The 19690-nt window shown below is 44.3% G+C and overlaps 1 protein-coding gene across 8 annotated transcripts in view; it reads right to left on the reverse strand.

Moving 5' to 3' along the window:
- The window catches only part of LOC137525486 (histone H1-like), an 88199-nt gene that overhangs the window by 3525 nt on the left and 64984 nt on the right, over positions 1-19690 (reverse strand). For 7 of the 8 annotated variants that reach the window (XM_068246605.1, XM_068246604.1, XM_068246598.1 and 4 more), the window contains 5 exons: positions 17526-17759; positions 14722-14958; positions 10979-11029; positions 5530-5685; positions 2378-2446 (listed from right to left, as the gene is read on the reverse strand). In XM_068246605.1, coding sequence (XP_068102706.1) covers positions 2378-2446; positions 5530-5685; positions 10979-11029; positions 14722-14958; positions 17526-17685 — 673 coding nt within the window. In that variant the 5' untranslated portion in view covers positions 17686-17759. The remainder of the gene's footprint in view (positions 1-2377; positions 2447-5529; positions 5686-10978; positions 11030-14721; positions 14959-17525; positions 17760-19690) is intronic. The other variant, XM_068246603.1, reaches the window with a different exon arrangement.

Raw genomic sequence — 19690 nt, forward strand, 5'->3', positions numbered from 1 at the left:
TGTCAAGATTACATGGAAGCCTGTTTAATGTTGCTATTGTTCAGCTAGAGTTTATGGGGCCTCATAGCAAAACTTTCATGGAGCAATCAGATACAGGCATTCTTGAGCAATTCCTTCCCTATGGATATGTGGACAGTTTTCATTCTCATCTACAATGCATGTAGTCCATGGGCTCTGAGACACAGTCAGAGGGTGGAGGAACACAGGAAAGTTAATGGTGAATACATCAAGTATCACCTGGGAGCCTCTGCTCCAGGGCTACACCTGTTCATTATGGCATCAGGTGGATTTGGCATTGACTTCAAGAGATTTTAGTGCTGGGTATTTACTGTAGGTGCTGGACATGCTTTGTAAATGACTATTTGGGGATTTTTTTTTTTGCTTTTGTGGTTGCTTGATGGGTAAGGAAAGTCTATCTTCATATACTGAAGGCAGTTAAAACTTTTAAAGTTGGATTTTTCACCTTTTAAACTAAAATAACCTATTAGTCACTCGCACCAAAGTAGTCTACTACTCACTGGGGCAGAGGACCACAGACTCATGCAAGTCATTCTGATAAACCGGTGAATAGCTGGCAGGACTGGGAAAAGGGACTCCAGCACTAGAGGTGGAGATTCCAAAGTAGATAGATATCCAGATGTGCCCCCAGTATTAGGTAGGTTCTAACGCCACCATTATAGGAAGCCAGAGTTGCCCTCAGTATTAGGTAAGCCCCCACCCCCCAGTATAGGTAGCCAGATGTGCTCCTAGTATTAGGTAGTCCCCAGTATAGATAGCCAGATATCCATTCCAGATATACCCCCAGTATTAGGTAGGTTCCTCCACCACCAGTATAGAAAGCCAGCTCAGTATTAAAGGCCACATCCAAGATAGTGTTAAAAAACCCATCTACTTACCCAGGGCTTCTTCCAGCCCCTTGCAGCCGTCCTGTGCCCTCGCCGCAGCTCTGCTCATCTCCAGTGGCCTGGGGTCCCCTCCGGCACAAGATGCACACTGCGCCTGCGCGAGTGGCTTTCAGCGTCGCACTGACGTCATCTGGACTGTACTGGGCAGGCACAGCAGCTATGCGACTGCGCAGTACAGCCCGGGTGATGTCAGTGTGACTCCGTGAGCCGCACACTGAAGCGCAAGCAGATGCCGAAACTGGCAAGGTCGGCATCTGCACCGGAGGAGACCGGGAGCCACCGGAGCTGCGCGAGGGCACAGGACGGCTACCAAGGGCTGGAGGAAGCCCCAGGTAAGTAGATTTTTTTTATTTATAATTCCACTGGACCTTGCCTTTAAGTAAGCCCCCCCCCCCCCGCCTCCCGTATAGATAGCCAGATGTGCCCCCCTACCCAGTATAGATAGGCAGATGTCTAGGTGCCCCACACACACCCTGTATAGGTAGTGTGCCTAGGGTTATAACAGGTGTATTACTGGAGGTGTGGCAGTGTCCTACATGTGTCCCACTTTCCTATCTCCAAAAGTTTAGGAATGGAATATTACATAAAAGCAAACCACTGAGAGTCTAATCTGCAAACCTCGATTTGTAAGTCTTATAAGCAAATAGAAGATTCCAAGAACAATTTATCTCATCTTGGTATATTTAATAGTTTTCCTTTTGTGAAGATTAAAAATGGTCATTCAGATGTTAATAATACTGGCAAAATAGTGGATTAAAAAAAATTAGTGCTTCATGTATGCAAATGTTGCAGTGGAGTGCAGCCGCAACACTAGCTGTGCAAATATGTCTGACAACAGGATGGTGTTGAAAAGTATAAAATTGATTATTAGATTTTGTTGGCAGATGAATGAGCCAGATTTTAAATCACACTGATATGGCTGCTGTGTAAACATCGAACTGTAACCCTTTACAATGAGAATAATACTATGAGACAACAGGTAAGTTCTATATACTACTGCTACTACACATACGATTAATTATCTCTTGAGGGTTTTTTTCAACCCAGGTCTGTGTTAAAGGAAACTGTATACAGCTTGGAATTGTGCAGTCTAATGTATTTCATGACAATTTTGATTGGCCCAATTCTAAATTACTAGCATCTCATTGACCATTACTAATGGGGGGCCACAATTACTCCATATTGTTTTCCTATATGTGGTATTCAAGGCACTGTCAGTGCACATGTATTATCTCAGCGGTGTTCAGTCTAAAGATGGCTAGCCTGCTCTCGCTGAAACTTGAGACGGGTGTTAAATACTATCCCTCCTCCGATTTGTAGCAACTCGGGGAGACTCGTAATTATATTGCCAGCACCTACAGTAAATTACAGAGAAGTGTCCCCGCACCGCTATAGACCATATAACATTACAGTTTATGGTGCCGCCCAAGTCAGGCACAAAGATGAGCTGTCTCACTGCAATTGAGATGTACCTTTAATGATCTGATGAGATTCACTGTCAGTTGTCCTTGAGTCACTCTGACTCTGACTGGGAATCTCTCCTGTAATAAGAAAACCAGAAACAGGTTACAGTGTAACACAACAGAGCCATAGGCCCTTATTCAATTCACCTTTTCTTGTAAGTTTTCTCCTAGGAGATCATTTTTCATCTTCTATTTAAATCAACTTTTCAGCACTTTTCAACTTAAAAAGTAGAGGGAAAAGTACCATCAAAATTATTTTTAGTATTTGCTTTTTTTTCTGGTGGCTGTAAAGGCATTTTATTGATGTGAAAATACCATCTAGGAGAAAACGTTGGAGAAAAAGTGAATTGCATGTGGGCCATAGAGCTTTATGCCATAAGCATTAAAGAATGAGAAATATATAAAGGGGGTCAGAGAAAAATGGTGCACAGTGCCAATGTTTAAAAATGGCGCCGCATTGAAGACATAGCCTTAACGATATTTAGCAATATCAATGTTTAATTATGGCGCACAGATGAAAAACGAATTGAAAGGTTAAATTGTTAAGCAGCATATTGCTAATTATCATTTTACTGTCTTTAACGTTAATTAACCTATCGTGAGGAGAGTTGCTCCGGCTGCTGGCTCATTCACTGACACAATTTCCTTGTACAGGGAGTGCATAATTATTAAGGTGGCCACTAACTGTCCAATTTCTAGCAAAAAATCGTTTGAGCGATCAGAAATTCTGATCGGACGAAAAATCGTTCACTACACCATCAACTAACCAATCTTTGCTTCCTATCTATCACGACCACCAAGAAAATCCAAATTTTCGTTCGACGAAAATTCATTCGGCCGACATTTTTTTCACTCGTTCATAATCGATTGTGTCCACCAATGGAGATTATTTACAACCAATCCGATCAGAATTTCTGATCGCTCTAACGATTTTTTGCTAGAATTTGGACCGTTAGTGGCCAGCGTTAGGCAAATGAGTATTTTGACCACATTATCCTCTTTATGCATGTTGTCTTACTCCAAGCTGTATAGGCTCAAAAGCCTACTACCAATTAAGCATATTAGGTGATGTGCATCTCTGTAATGAGAAGGGGTGTGGTCTAATGACATCAACACCCTATATCAGGTGTGCATAATTATTAGGCAACTTCCTTTCCTTTGGCAAAATGGGTCAAAAGAAGGACTTGACAGGCTCAGAAAAGTCAAAAATAGTGAGATATCTTGCAAAGGGATGCAGCACTCTTAAAATTGCAAAGCTTCTGAAGCGTGATCATCGAACAAGCGTTTCATTCAAAATAGTCAACAGGGTCGCAAGAAGCGTGTGGAAAAACCAAGGCACAAAATAACTGCCCATGAACTGAGAAAAGTCAAGCGTGCAGCTGCCAAGATGCCACTTGCCACCAGTTTGGCCATATTTCATGCATATAGGGAAGAGAGAGGAGTGGGCGGGTGGAGAGCGGACATGTTAGCCCTGCCACCTGTGCCATCTAGGAAAAGCAGATCCCGGGGTGAGGATGGTTGGCACAGCGCGGGGATGATGCTGGCAGGAAGAGAGCGCAGCAGCAGGAGCTAGAGTACCATGCAGGCAGCAGTGAGCTGGGTCACCCACATGGGATCGGCTGCCTGACCACTTCGAGCACCACTAGACAGCGGTCACTGCCAGCCAGCCACCAGCCTGGAGCATCAGGCACAGGGTAAGAAAGTACTTTCAGTGGCAAAGCCCTGGCATTTATATTTGTAGCCTCTGTCATCTGGCTGATAACGTTTTATAGCTAAACGTAAATAATGTTTAATAACGTTTATAGCTTCTTGTTAAATAAACATAAGCCGCAAAAAAACTGCAGCCCCTGCGACCGCAGGGGGGCCCAGGGCTATAAAAGGCCCCAGCTACTTCTTCACTCCCTCTGATAAAGGCATCCATCCTTCAGATCAGGTGTATTTGTGGCTATACTTGATGTGGGTGTGAAGAATATGATGTTCACACTTGTTTTATGAACCTTGCAAGATGGGCTCTGAAGCTGAGAGGGTCACTAGGGGTTGGCAAGGGAAAGGGTGCGAACATTACAGGGCCCTATAAAAGTTTTGCTGGGGGGGCCTCATGATTTGTAGTTATGCCCCTTGCTAAAATATTAGTTTATAAAATATTATAAGTTTAAAATATTATAGGTTAGTGACTCAAGGTCTAGACAGAGATACCTCCTGGAGAGGTAGAGTCAAGGCCGGATTTGTGGGAAGGCCCCCTAGGCCGGTTCCTAGGGTGCCTGAATGCCAACGGCGACTACGGGGGCAGAGCCCTCCACAACCATTCCATCCTCAGACTGATCGCCTCAGTCCATTCGTAGGCGCCCACTTTGCCATTCACACCGATGCCTATGCGTATGTGCAGGCAGTGAAGCGGGCGGCTAAACAGAACAGAGGGAGCTATTACAACAACAGCAGGCATCGGCCGCCCACTGATTGCAGCCTAGCCTATTGTAACAGTTTGTTTCCAGCTCCACCCTCTAGTCCAAACTTCTCCTGGTCAGCGGTGCTTGCTTGGGAGACACAGACCGAAGCCACTCCACGTGGTGAGCTGTACAGAAAGTGATCCCTCAGTGCTGGGCCAGTTGCCAATCCTCGGATTTCTCTTCTCCACATGAGATACTGTAATCTGCAGCCTCCGACCCCTGTGCTTTCAGATTGGGCTGCATATCTCTCCGATCTAGTGTGCTCTTTAGCACGCAGCAGCCTGTCTCTATCAGCCAATGTTGCTCCGATGTCTAATGGGGTTTAAAGGTCAGAGGTCTTGCAGCTGCCATGATTAAAGCTGCATGTGGAGGAAGCTCAGCTGATGGTAAGATGTTCCCCCTGCTTGACACCACGCTCACACTATACACACACACACTGCACACACACTGTACACACACAATTACACACTGTACACACACACACTTACACACTGTACACACATACTGTATGTACACACACTATGGGGGGCGCTCGGTGACGGCAGGCCTTGGGCGGTGACAACCAAAAATCCGGCCCTGGGTAGAGTCAAGTAAAGTCAAGCAGAGATGCCTCCTAAAGGTAGAGTTAAGGAGAGTCAAAGAGAGATACCTCCTAAGATAACTTTTGTTAGCCCCCATAGTTGGACATCCTCCTAACTTGGAAGGATTACTTACTTTGAAAATTGTTGTACAAGTCCTGAATCGGTGGCGGGTTACTGTAGAATGGCTGCATCTGTTGAACTGGGTGGACATGGATCACACTGGGAGGCTGAATGGGAGGACTGCTCATGCTGAAGTGTATTGGGGGTCTCTCCACAAAGTTCATTTGAGCTATGAGAAATGAAGAAAAAATGCAGTGAAGGGTTCTCAAATTTCATACAGCTTCCTCAGTCTAATTTGCCTTCTTAGAGGATATCAAAGGCGAATAATAAAATCTAGCTTCACTTACCTGGGGCTTCTTCTAGCCCTTAGAGGCCACTTTTTCTTTTGCTGCAGCTTCGGTCTTCGGCAGCAGGCTGCCTCTGAAGTATCAATGACCCCCGATGGGTCAGCGTCTTCTGCACATGCGCGAGCATATGCCCACTTCACAAAGAGGTGCAGTACGATCCGATGACATGGATGCCCATGTGCAGAAGACGCTGACCCATCTGAGGTCGGTAATACTTCAGAGTCTGCTAGTGGGACCCGAGAAACTTGACAGGGAGCCGACCAATGTGTGGGGATCACATCCTATAAAGCCACTGGACTTGATGGGGCTCAGGGTGGGACAAGTGGAGCGGCCGTTAGTTACAAGGAGCGCACATAAGTTACCAGCACATGCTATGCTGCACTACCGCAGCATAGCGTGCGTTGAGCTCGCACTCCTCTCATTAAGCTGCACAGATTGATGAATCAAGCCCAAAGAAAGATATTCCCTGAACTTCCCTCCTGGCATATCGACAGCCACTGAATCAAAAACAGATCCATAACAGAACGAAACATCGCCTTGCCGACAAAGAAGGTGTGAGACCTGCAGACACATCTATTCCACTGACAGGATAACAATACCAGGTTCACAACACGAATACAGGGTAAAACGTGATTCTACTAATCTGGTATATCTGATCATGTGTGCAAAATGCCCCAAAGGAACTTACATGGGAGAAACTGGACAAACTCTGTGCATACGTATGAACAGACACAGGCACACTATTAACGATTCCAAATCTAATACCCCAGTCGCTACACACTTTCGTTCCCATGGACACAGCTTACCGTAAATGACCTTCGGGTTACTGCCCTGGAGGGTGACTTTACATCTCAGAAAGAGAGATTTATAGCAGAGGCAACATGTATACATTAGTTCTGGAGATAAAATATTGAACAAGGATACCAATTTCTGAAATTGGTATGAGATTAATGATATTAAAATTATTTTTCACCCTAGATAAACTGCATCCATTCTGCTTGTAGCTGACTCTGGAACTTGGAATTTATGATGCCTCTGTACCACTCTGGGTCCCAGTTATGTAAGGATTGAGTAAACAAAGGGTCTTAATTATTTGTCATAAATCAGCTAACATCCTCTCAAGACCCTATTTGGATGTATTGTATCAATTAAGACATTGTAATGACATGCATTTATGTTTCCAAAAAATCCATGTACCCCCTTTTGATGTTGCATGTATATAGCTGTGTGCTCTAACAACTCAGCATACAGGAGACTTGAGTCTGATGAAGGCGGAATAGCCGAAACCTTATTCTTATTTTTTAAAGCTAGCCAATAAATGGCATCATCCTGATTTAAAACTTCTGATTGTCTCTGCTGAATGATCACCCTACCACAGGAGATCACAAAGGCCGCCAACAAGCTGGTCCAATTATACTGCAGAGTTGATAGTCTCTGCAACCCATCCTATCAAAAAACTACAAGGTGGGCCATTTATATGGATACACCTTAATAAAATAGGAATGGTTGGTGATATTAACTTCCTGTTTGTGGCACATTAGTATATGTGAGGGGGAAAACTTTTCAAGATGGTTGGTGACCATGGCGGCCATTTTGAAGTAGGCCATTTTGAATCCAACTTTTGTTTTTTTCAATAGGAAGAGGGTCATGTGACCTTATTGGGAATTTCACAAGAAAAACAATGGTGTGCTTGGTTTTAACATAACTTTATTCTTTCATGGGTTATATACAAGTTTCTGACCACTTATAAAACGTGTTCAATGTGCTGCCCATTGTGTTGGATTGTCAATGCAACACTCTTCTTCCACTCTTCACACACTGATAGCAACACCACAGGAGAAATGCTAGCACAGGCTTCCAGTATCCGTAGTTTCAGGTGCTGCATATCTCGTATCTTCACAGCATAGACAATTGCCTTCAGATGACCCCAAATATAAAAGTCTAAGGGGGTCAGATCGGGAGACCTTTGGGGCCATTCAACTGGCCCACGATGACCAATCCACTTTCCATGAAACTGTTCATCTAGGAATGCTCGGACCTGACACCCATAATGTGATGGTGCACCATCTTGCTGGAAAAACTCAGGGAACGTGCCAGCTTCAGTGCATAAAGAGGGAAACACATCATCATTTTGTGTATCCAGTGGCCTTGAGGTTTCCATTGATGAAGAATTGCCCCACTATCTTTGTACCCCATAAACCACACCGTCATCTGAAGGCAATTGTCTATGCTGTGAAGATACAAGATGTGCAGCACCTGAAATTACGGATACCGGAAGCCTGTGCTAGCATTTCTCCTGCGGTGTTGCTATCAGTGTGTGAAGAGTTGGAGAAAAGGGTTGCATTGACAATCCAACACAATGGGCAGCACATTGAACACATTTTATAAGTGGTCAGAACTTGTAAATAACTCTTGAAAGAATAAAGTTATGTTAAAACCAAGCACATCATTGTTTTTCTTGTGAAATTCCCAATAAGTTTGATGTGTCACATGACCCTCTTCCTATTGAAAAAACAAAAGTTGGGTTCAAAATGGCCAACTTCAAAATGGCCGCCATGGTCACCAACCATCTTGAAAAGTTTCCCCCCTCACATATACTAATGTTCCACAAACAGGAAGTTAATATCACCAACCATTCCCATTTTATTAAGGTGTATCCATATAAATGGCCCACCCTGTAGTATAAATCCCTCAACGGACCTATGTGAGAAATTTACCTGCTAGTGTCCTCTCTACAGTCTCTCATTCTACAACGCCTCAGACCAAGACAACACCTTTTAATAGATGCAAAAACAACCAAACACCATGGTCTGCTTTCATAGGAATTAGTGAAAAAGAGATCTCAAACATCCTCCAACACCTCTGCCAGATAACCTGCGAGCTAGACCCCGCTAAATTTACGTTAAAATGCCCTGACCTGTTTGGACCAGCATTTCACAAAATAGTCAGTTGTTCTCTGCAAGCAGGAAGGTTTCTTACTTCTCTAAAAGAAGGAATCATCAAGCCTTTTCTCAAAAAAACTTCCATGGATCTAGATGCAATAAACAGCTACAGACCTGTCTCCAACCTCTCATTTTTAGGGAAAGTTATTGAAAAGGCTGTCTGTCAAGGATTCGCTGGCGCCATCTGTGCAATCATACAAAAATGTGATTTGGAGTCCCCAGCCAGCCTATATACCATAAAAGTACTTGGCTGTAATTCATGGACTACTATTCACAGAACTTTCCATAATTGGACAAGGTATCTTCTGTTGTGGACTTACCATTTCAAAGGGCATGGTAACTTGACTCATCGCTCAGACTATAACTAATGATCATTTTTCACTTTTAATCCCAATCATTTTTACTGTATCAATCAGTTTAAATTGCTGTATTTTAGTTTATGCATCATTTTATTATGAAATAAATGATTAAAAAATCATTTGTCTAAGGGCTTGTTCTGAAATAGCTGAGCCACAGACCCGATTGTGCTCTGCTATTTCTGTCAGAGCCCGAGCGGCAAGCAGCAATTAACCACTTCCCAACTGAGGGGTTTTACCCCCTGAGCACCAGAGCAATTTTCACCTTTCAGAGCTCCTTCCATTCATTTGTCTATAAATTTTATCATTACTTATCGCAATGAAATGAACTATATCTTGGTTTTTTCGCCACCAATTAGGCTTTCTTTAGGTGGGACATTATGCCAAGAATAATTTTATTCTAAATGTGTTTTAATGGGAAAATAGGAAAAAATGTGGGAAAAAAAAATTATTTTTCAGTTTTCGGCCATTATAGTTTTTAAATAATGCATGCTACTGTAATTAAAACCCATTAAATGTATATGCCTATTTATCCCGGTTATAAAACCGTTTAAATTATGTCCCTATCACAATGTTTGGCGCCAATATTTTAATTGGAAATAAAGGTGCATTTTTTTCAGTTTTGCGTCCATCCCTAATTACAAGCCCATAGTTTATAAAGTAACAGTGTTATACCCTCTTGACATAAATATTTTAAAAGTTCAGTCCCTAAGGTAACTATTTATGTATTTTTTTTAAATTGTAAATTTTTTTTTTTTTTTTAATTACAACAAAAAAAATTGGGGAGTGTGGGAGGTAAGGAGTTAATTTTTTGTGTAAAACTAGTTTATTTGTGTGTAAAAAATGCTTAGGGTGTAGTTTTACTATTTGGCCACAAGATGGCAACAGTAACTTTTTGTTTCATGCGACCTGCAAGCGTCCTTCCGGACACTTGCAGGAAGTAGAAAGAGGCTGGGAGTTTGTTATTGCTCACAATGATCGCGCTGCTCAGCCGAGCGGCAGCGGATCATTGCGGTGCTTAGATCAACGAACGGGAATGGATTTTCCCGTTCGTTGATCTCTGGGCGCGCGGGCGGCGGCGTGTTTACTAGCGGCGGGTGGCGTGTTTACGAGCGGGAGCACGGGCAGCGGCGGGAGTGCACAAAGTACGGATTTCTCCGTCCCTGGGGGTTAAAGGATGGAAAAAGGGACGGAGAAATCCGTACGGGCGGGGGTAAAGTGGTTAAACACGCTGTTCAAACAAACAAACACAGAACATTTATATTGCGCTTTTCTCCTGGCGGACTCAAAGCGCCAGAGCTGCAGCCACTAGGACGCGCCCTATAGGCAGTAGCAGTGTTAGGGAGACTTGCCCAAGGTCTCCTACTGAATAGGTGCTGGCTTACTGAACAGGCAGAGCCGAGATTCGAACCCAGGTCTCCTGTGTCAGAGACAGAGCCCTTAACCATTACACTATCCAGCCACTTCAGTTCAGTTCCCAGCAGAGGAAGGAGTCTGCGAGGGATGATGGGGAAACGATGGGGAAATCCTTTTTAGGATCCCATTCCTGAGGTGAGTACAGCCTAGGGAAGCCTTTTTTCATTACAAGTTTCCTTTAAAGGACAGGTGCGAGAAGAAAAAAAAAATCTACTTACCCGGGGCTCCCCCAGCCCCCGGCAGCCAATCTGTCCCTCATCGAAGCTCCGGTGTCCCGGAATCCCCTCCATTGAAGATGCCGACCTCGCCAGGTTGGCATCTGCTGCGCCTGATCGGCTGCCAGGGGCTGGGGGGAACCCCAGGTAAGTAGAGCTTGTTGTTTTTGTTTTCTTCTTTAAGAATGCAAAATTACTTTTATTTTTATTATGTATAGACAAAATCACAGCAAACCTTATCCTTACCTGCTGGATCAGTTTTGATGGTTTTTCTTCTTTTGATGCTCACAGCAGCTGCTTAGATAAAGTCAAAAATATCACATGTAATGTAATCAGCAGAGGATATTATTACTTATACTGTATACTGTATGTAGCATTTGCTGTCTGCAGGGCCGGATTTAGGCCTAGGCCACCTAGGCCATGGCCTAGGGCACCACAGCAGCAAGGGCACCAAAGCAGCAGACTAAACTGGTGTAGCATTTGCAAGCTTGCAAATGCTGCAATGCAGGGAGATCAGGCGGGCGCCTGACCTTGAGTACTCTGCTGCCAGCTATCTGTGCAGCGGGTGCCATGTTCTCTGGGCACGTTGGCATTGTGGCGGGGGCGGCTTCTGACTTTGGCAGCATTGGAGACGGAGGGGAAGAGGAAGCTTCTGCAATGGAGACAAGCAGAGAAGTGAGTGACACGGATGGCTGCTACGGTGTGGAGGCAAGCTGTACTGAAAGGGGGGAGCGGGAAAGGAAGGGATTAAGGGAGTAATCTGGCTATCTATACTGGAGGGGGAAGAGGAGGGGTCATCAGGCTACCTATACTAGAGGGAAAGAGGGGTGGGGTCATCTGGCTACCTATTCTGGAGGGGGGGGGGGTCATCTGGCTACCTATACTAGAGGGAAGGGTCATCTCGCTACCTATACTGAAAGGGGGCGGCTGGTGACATTGGCCTTAGGCGGTAAAAAGTACAAATCCGGCCCTGGCTGTCTGTGGGGGTTTACTAAGTGAAAAGATAAAACTGTGCTTAAAGGAATCCAGAGATAAGTTACTATAAAAGATTTATACATACCTGGGGCTTCCGCCAACCCCATCCCCATCAGAAAAAGTAGATTGCATATGGGCCATTGGGCTTGATTCACAAAGACAAATAGCATGCCTTATCAGAGTTAAGGTGCCTTATTTAGAGTTAAAGTGAACCAGAGATGAATAAGTAAAAATATTTATACATACCTGGGGCTTCCTCCAGCCCCATCCGCCTGGATTGCTCCCACGCTGCTGTCCTCCGCTGCCAGGTGCCTGTACTTCCGTCAGTCGGACCCAGTCTGGCGTAAGCGGAGTGCGTTGTTTCCGTATCTCTCCAGCAGCTCCTGGAGAGAAACGTAGAGGGCGCACTTCTCCTGCGCAGGCTGGCTCCGATGATGTCAGTGACTGGACCCAGTTCTTGTAGCTGCTGGCAGCAGAGGACAGCAGCGTGGGAGCGATCCAGGCGGATGGGGCTGGAGGAAGCCCCAGGTATGTATAAATATTTTTACTTCTTCATCTCTGGTTACCTTTAAGGAGCCTTACCACAGTTAAGGTGCCTTATTTAGAGTTAAGGTGCCTTATCAGAGATAACATGCCTTATCAGAGTAGCATAGCGAGCGCTACAAACTTATGCCTGCTAATTGGCAATGACAAGAGCTCCACTCGTCCTGCCCTGAGCCCCTGCGGGTCCAATCACTTTAAAGGACATTATCAGCGCACATTGATTGGCCCAATAGGCTGCCTGTCACGTGACATGCACAAACAACCTCAAGAATCAGAATTCCCACTCTGAAGTCATAATTGACTAAATCAAAATTAATCACTGCTTCACTGTTCAGAAACTCTTTATTGTATCAAATTTGCATGATTGAAAACAATGTTAAAAAACAAGGCATGGTCGCATGACATCCATAAGTCTCTATACAGACTAATAATAAATAGCCAAGGCTCTATAGTTCCTATTATGAAGATGAATATACAACATAATAATGAAATATGCAAAATGTCTAGCAATACTAATGGCATAAACAGTATACATATAATATAACTATAAGATGTGCAATCTCTCAAGAGCCAATTGCAAAAACAGAAATAAAAAAAATATATATTTTCAGTGAAGCCCACAATAAAAATGCAGAAACAATATTCATAGATCTGTGCAATATTGTTAATATTTATAGATATCACATGGTGCTGGTGTAAAGGAGATAACACCATAGAAAAATGCCCAAAAAGTGAAAAAGTATTTAGAGTGAAGCATACCAATGAAAGTGCTAGTGCAAAAAGATGGCCAATATAGACAAAAAGTGCCAGTGCGAACCTATACAGTGTATCCACCAAGAATATAATGCAACAGAAAGTTGACTTTATTCTGGGGAAAGAATTTTCTCTCTCACTGAGTTTTTGCATTTTATATGAAAAGTTTCCAATTTTTGTAGAAACCTTTAGTGAACCCACCTGGTACTACTCATGTAACGATTGTGGAACTTTCTCCGTGATCAGCGCACAACGCGTGCGCTGACACGGCGGAAATCCTCCACAAGCGTGTAATTGCAGGCACCCAGCAAAAGGTGCTACGCACCTGTAGAGGGAAATTCCTGTCGGCAGATGGCGCTGGGGAGTGCAGAGGAACCAATCCTCTGTACCTCCACAAATTGCCAGACAGGAATTGTACGAAGCGCAGAACGCAATCGCAAGAGAGGCGATTGCGAATGAGAACGAGCAAAGGGATAGGTTGTATGTGTGTGCGCCAATCCAGTCGCTACCCCCGCGACCGCGCACACACAACAGCAGATATGAAATAGGAACGCGATCGTGAGAGGTGCGATCGCCAGACGTGACACAAGGCAGATCAGAATAGAATACGAGGGTAGCAAAGGCACAGCAAATAATACAATGAGAAGATGCGGAAAATAACAAATGCTAGCTAACCGCGAACACCGCACTCATTCGCAACAGTGCACGCGGTTATGCGCGGTCTCCACGTGATAAGCACAATAGAGACAAGCACACCTAACTAACCATCGACAGACAAACATGAAACAGAGGACGCGAACGCTTGCTTAACGGTTACCTCACCGAGCCTCCAGCAAGCGGTCGTAGCAGACAAGACAGACACACGAAAACAGGGACAAGCGAGAGATAGGATCCACAGCACAAGCGAAAAGTGGCTAGCGCGATCCAGGTACAGAGTAGCAGAACAGAAGGATCCACAGCACTAGCGGAAAGTGGCTAGCGCGATCCCAGGAGACAGAACAGAAGGATCCACAGCGCTAGCGAAAAGTGGCTAGCGCGATCCCAGGAGACAGAACAGAAGGATCCACAGCGCTAGCGAAAATTGGCTAGCGCGATCCCAGGAGACAGAACAGAAGGATCCACAGCGCTAGCGAAAAGTGGCTAGCGCGATCCCAGGAGACAGAACAGAAGGATCCACAGCGCTAGCGAAAAGTGGCTAGCGCGATCCAGAGAGGCAGAACAGAAGAGATAGCTGGTAGCAATCGCTGCACCAGCTATGCTCCAAGAACAGAGATCAGAACGACTTCCTATCGACCACCGCTGGGACAGGACAATCTCAACAGACAAACAAAACAGATAAACAATCCTAACTGCACTAGGGAAATCTGCCTAGCACAGTTTCCAGGAATTACTCTAAGCTGATCTTCAAACAGAGAGTAAGGCTGACACCCCACCAGGAGTGTTACATAGGACGAAATCCTTATATACAGCAAAGCATTGTGGGACACACATAGTACTTATAGTACACGCCTCCAATGAATGTGGCCAGGCAATTTGCATGACAACGTATGCAAATTCCTCAGCAAGCACAAGCTGCAAAACTGACAGAAGCTCTTCTTTCCAGAGTCCTGCAGCATGCAAATCTAAACAATGGTCAAAAAGCTGCCTGCCTGCACAGGCAGCTGAGCAAATCATCACAACTCATCACTCGTCTACAGTAATGACAGAGGTCAGCATACCTTGACTTGGTTGTGTTTGTTTTCGTTTAACCGCTTTCTTCTTCTTCTGTGCAGCTGGTTGATTATTTTGTAGAGCTCCAGGAATAGCAGTTTTTGTTGGATTTTTCTTTTTGGGTTTAGAGCTTGGACCAGCAATGCCCCCAAGCACCCCTGCTGGTATCATGCCCTTGTTTATCTTCATGATCTGCTTTGGCTTTCCAGCTGGCTTAGTTGTGGAGACTTTAGCGGGTCCAGGAGCTTAATAAGCAGAAAATAGATACACAAAATTTTTTGTTACATCACAAACAAATTTAAAATGTTTAACATTTATATAACAATGAATGAAATGATAGGTTTTAGCACTGCATGTAGGACTAACTTCAGCACTTAAAGGGAAGGTTCAGGGAGGGAGGTAAAAAAATAAAAATCTATATCCACTTACCTGGGGCTTCCTCCAGCCCGTGGCAGGCAGGAGGTGCCCTCGCCGCCGCTCTGCAGGCTCCCGGTGGTCTCCGGTGGCCGACCCGACCTGGTCAGGCCGGCTGCCAGGTCGGGCTCTTCTGCGCTCCAAGGCCCGGCACTTCTGCATCCCACGTGGGCGCGCTGACGTCATCGGACGTCCGCCAGGCTGTACTGCGCAGGCGCAGTAGTTCTGCACCTGCGCAGTACAGCCCGGCGGACGTCCGATGACGTCAGCGCGCACGCGTGGGACGCAGAAGTGCCGAGCCTTGGAGCGCAGAAGAGCCCGACCTGGCAGCCGGCCTGACCAGGTCGGGTCGGCCACCGGAGACCACCGGGAGCCTGCGGAGCGGCGGCGAGGGCACCTCCTGCCTGCCACGGGCTGGAGGAAGCCCCAGGTAAGTGGATATAGATTTTTATTTTTTATCCCCCTCCCTGAACCTTCCCTTTAAGCATAGTTATCTATTTGTCCCTCAAGTAAATCCATGAATTAAACTGGACCACAAACACACGGACATACATCTGGCCAATGTAGCCTAGTGCCCATCCAGCCCATGCTGGCAATTGTGTGACCTACTGTCTACAAAGAGAAACTATAAAGCAGATTATGGGGAGGGGCTTCTATAAAGTGAAAGGAGGGGGTCAGGGCTGTTTCCAGGCCCCCTAAGCAGGTTTGGCAGGTTCTCTAGTGAAGTACAATATTAGTTCTTACCTGATTCTCATCCTACTTCTCCCTCCAAAACTCCATGAATGGATCCTCTTCCCTCTCCTACCCCCTCTCGTTGGAGTCCCCCAGTGCTATGCCCTCGGCCACCTACTCGTCTCCCTCTGCACCTCTTCCTTTAGCAAACTCCTCAATTCGCCTCAACAGCCACCTCTATGCTGATGACACCGAAATCTACTGCCACACCCTTCATCTCTCCCCATGCACCTTGCACCTTGCACCTTCAATAAAATCTCCACCTGTGTGTCTGCCATCTCCACCTGGATGTCTGATTTTTAAAACTCAACCTGGAAAAAACTGAACTCATGATTTTCCCACCCCTTTTATTGAAACCTCTCCCCGACATTTTTATTGTCATCAACAACATGTCTATCTGCCCTGTCCCTCAAACCTGCTGCCAGAATGTCACCCTCGGCTCAGCACTCTACTTCACCCCCCACATCCAGAATGTTTCCAAGTACTGCCAATTTCATCTGTGTGACATCACCAAAATTGCAATGCCATCCTTTCTAGACTTCCTGAGACCAGACTCCGACCTCTGCAATCAGTCATGAATGGAGGTCTCAGGCTCATTCACTCCTCCTGCCACACCTCTTCAGCTGCCCCTCTTTGTGAGTCCCTTCACCAGCTCCTGTAGCCCTTCATATTCTAAGTGAAATAAATAATAAAATGGCATAGAACTTTTACATCTAAAATGTTTTGAGGACAAAGCTGATGCAATATAACACATCTGGGGCATGATTTTTTAATGGAATAATTTTTAACTTCCTCTATTTTTCTTCAGATAACCAGAGTCATGAACAATTTTATGTAAATATAAATGTGCCCCCCCCCCCCCCCCCCCCCACAACTTCCTCTATTTTTCTTCAGATAACCAGAGTCATGAACAATTTTATGTAAATATAAATGTGCCCCCCCCCCCCACAACTTCCTCTATTTTTCTTCAGATAACCAGAGTCATGAACAATTTTATGTAAATATAAATGTGCCCCCCCCCCCCCCCACACACACAAACACACACACACAGTTGCCACAACTGTCCAGCTGCTCTCAGTCTTGCTTGTTGCTTCTGTAACGCCAGGCGCATGTGTGACATCACACATGTGGCACATGCTATACGCAGCAACCCTGTGGTGGCAGCGCATGATGGTGGCACTCATGGGAAAGCAGCAAATGAGACCGCGAGCAGGCTGACAGCTGCGGCAGCTGGAGCAGATGAGATTTGAATGCATTGGCACTGGGAAAGCAGGGGCACATTAACATTTGGGAGGTTTCAGCGGCCAGGCAGCAGAGGCAGCATCACAAGGCCGATTCCCGAGAGATTCCATGCTGAAATTGATTCGGAAAAAGGGCAGTAGTGCTGGACTTTGCAGAGACTTCAAAGCCAGCTGCTCCTATTATTGCCTGATGAAGCGGGTTGTAGTCTGTGAAGCACACTGCATAATTTAGGGAGTTATTTTGATCAAATAATTAAGTTTCAGTGAAATTGGACAGTTCGAGTCTGTCTAGTACATCCAACACTAACGTCCTTTTCAAACCGTTTATAAAATGTTTCATCCTCATCTGGCGACTCTGTTCTAACATTGTTTAATATCTGGTACACCTCATCACTAGTCTACAGTAATGGCAGAGACCAGCATACCTTGACTTGGTTGTGCTTGTTTTCGTTTTACCGCTTTCTTCTTCTGTGCAGCTGGCTGATTATTTTGTAGAACTCCAGGAACAGCAGTTTTGATTGGATTTTTCTTTTTGGGTTTAGACCTTGGACCACCAATGCCCCCAACCATCCCTGCTTGTTTCATGCCCTTGTTTATCTTGTTGGCCTGCTTCGGCTTCCCGGCTGGCTTAGTTGTGTGGACTTTAGCAGGTCCAGGGGCTTAATAAGCAGAAAATGATGCACAAAATTAACCTTGTGTAATATCGAAAGTGATTGTGAGCTGTTTTACATTTACAGTTGTGCTCATAAGTTCTGATTCTGATTTAAGAAGGGTAAACACAGTTGTCTGACAAAAAATAGTTTCAACCAAACACTAACCATGAGCAAAAGATAAGTTTTTGTGTTATCATTCATATTCTATTAAAAATATGGTTAAGAAATCATAAATTCTGCTGGGGTATATACACTTATGAGCAAAACTGTATATAACAATGACATGATGGGTTATGTAGCTCTGCATGTAGAATTGAAGAGTAACTGAACAGTTATTTTGCTTCCTTTCAAAGTACATGCGTGAACTAAACTGAACTGCCAACACACTGAGAACTATTATCTGACTAGTGAGTCTCCAAAACTGTGTTTTCCAACTTTTTATTACCCATACAGTTATCATATTTGCGTGTGTGCACAAGTAGTATTGTCTATTTACAAATTACAAATTCCCAAAGTACAGTTTATCTGCTCTGTAAGCTGCCATTGCATTTTATTGCATAGCTGCTACATTTATACATTAAAATCTATTTAGTTATCCCTTCTCGCCTCTTCCTGCTTCTCAGCTCAATACAGCCAGTTTGGCAGTTTCCAATGTTTACTAAATGTATCTGACAAAGGAACGTAAAAAGAAAAGATAATGTTAACGCCTCTTTGGGGTCAGAAGCTTTCCACTGAAGAACAAAGTGCTGTATTTAACTGTTTGAATGCTGTTCTGCTCAATTTTTTTGTGGTAGTAGATATTATGCTGTAAATAATCTTTTGGAACAATGAGGAAATGCTGAGTTTCATACCACTTTAATGTTTTTAAGTAGTATTATCATACATTTACCATCCCCATGAAAAGGAAATGTAGTATTAGTGAGTAACTTCATGGGGGGCACTGGAGAAAGATAGGTAGGAGGGTAATCAATAGGTGTGTGGGATAGGCGAAGGATCTGCTTAGTGATAGCAGTAAGTGTCTGGTTGTGAGTGGGAGACAGAAGGGGTTCAAGGACAAGAAATATAAATAGGGAGCACTTGGGAGAGTGCCAGCCATCATAACAGCAAGCAGAAATCCCCTTCCTCATAATATAATTTTAGTGAATATATACAGTAGTTACATAGTTATACCGTGCATATAATTCTTGTCATGAAGTTAGTGTGGGGATGGTAATCTAGCTATGCTAGATGCATTTGCAAGTTATGGATGTTAGCCATAAAATGCCAATGTCGGTGTCAGTGTTGTAATTAACATTATTATAAATTATAATATTATTATAATAATATTGTTGTTAAGTAGTTTTATTATACAGTGTACCATACTCATGTCTACAAATAGAGGCAATAAAGCAGATCACGGGAAGGGGCTTCTAGCTAGTGGGAGGAGGGGGCAGGGCTGTTTGCAGGCACAGGCCGCCTTGGCTTGTGACTTTTGTAACATTAAAGCGGTATAAAACCCTGACATAATATTCAATAAAAACATGTTTTCCTACTTTTTATATGCTATACGGTTATCATATTTGCATTTGTGTATTATTATTAATTTAGAAATTATACGTTCCCAAAAGTACAGTTTTTTGCTTTGTGAGCTGACTTTGCATTTTATTCATAACTGGTTTTATTCATTATGTATTGAAGGCAGAAATGCTTTCAGTGTCTCTGTGTCCAGGAGCTTCTGCACAGTCAGAGAATGTGTCACATTCCTCACTTGATACAATTAAGTAAACACAAGATAACATTATCTACACTTCTGATGGGTCCAGATTTCTCTGCACTGAACTTTCCAGCCCTGTGTGTAACCCTTTGAATGCTGTTCTAGTAAAAAAAAAAAATGCTGATTGTATATAATATGCTGTAAATACTTTTTTAGAGCAAAGAAGAAATGCTGGGTTTTTTCC

The sequence above is a fragment of the Hyperolius riggenbachi genome, chromosome 7 (genome assembly GCF_040937935.1).
Source record: "Hyperolius riggenbachi isolate aHypRig1 chromosome 7, aHypRig1.pri, whole genome shotgun sequence".
Taxonomy (NCBI): Eukaryota; Metazoa; Chordata; class Amphibia; order Anura; family Hyperoliidae; genus Hyperolius; species Hyperolius riggenbachi.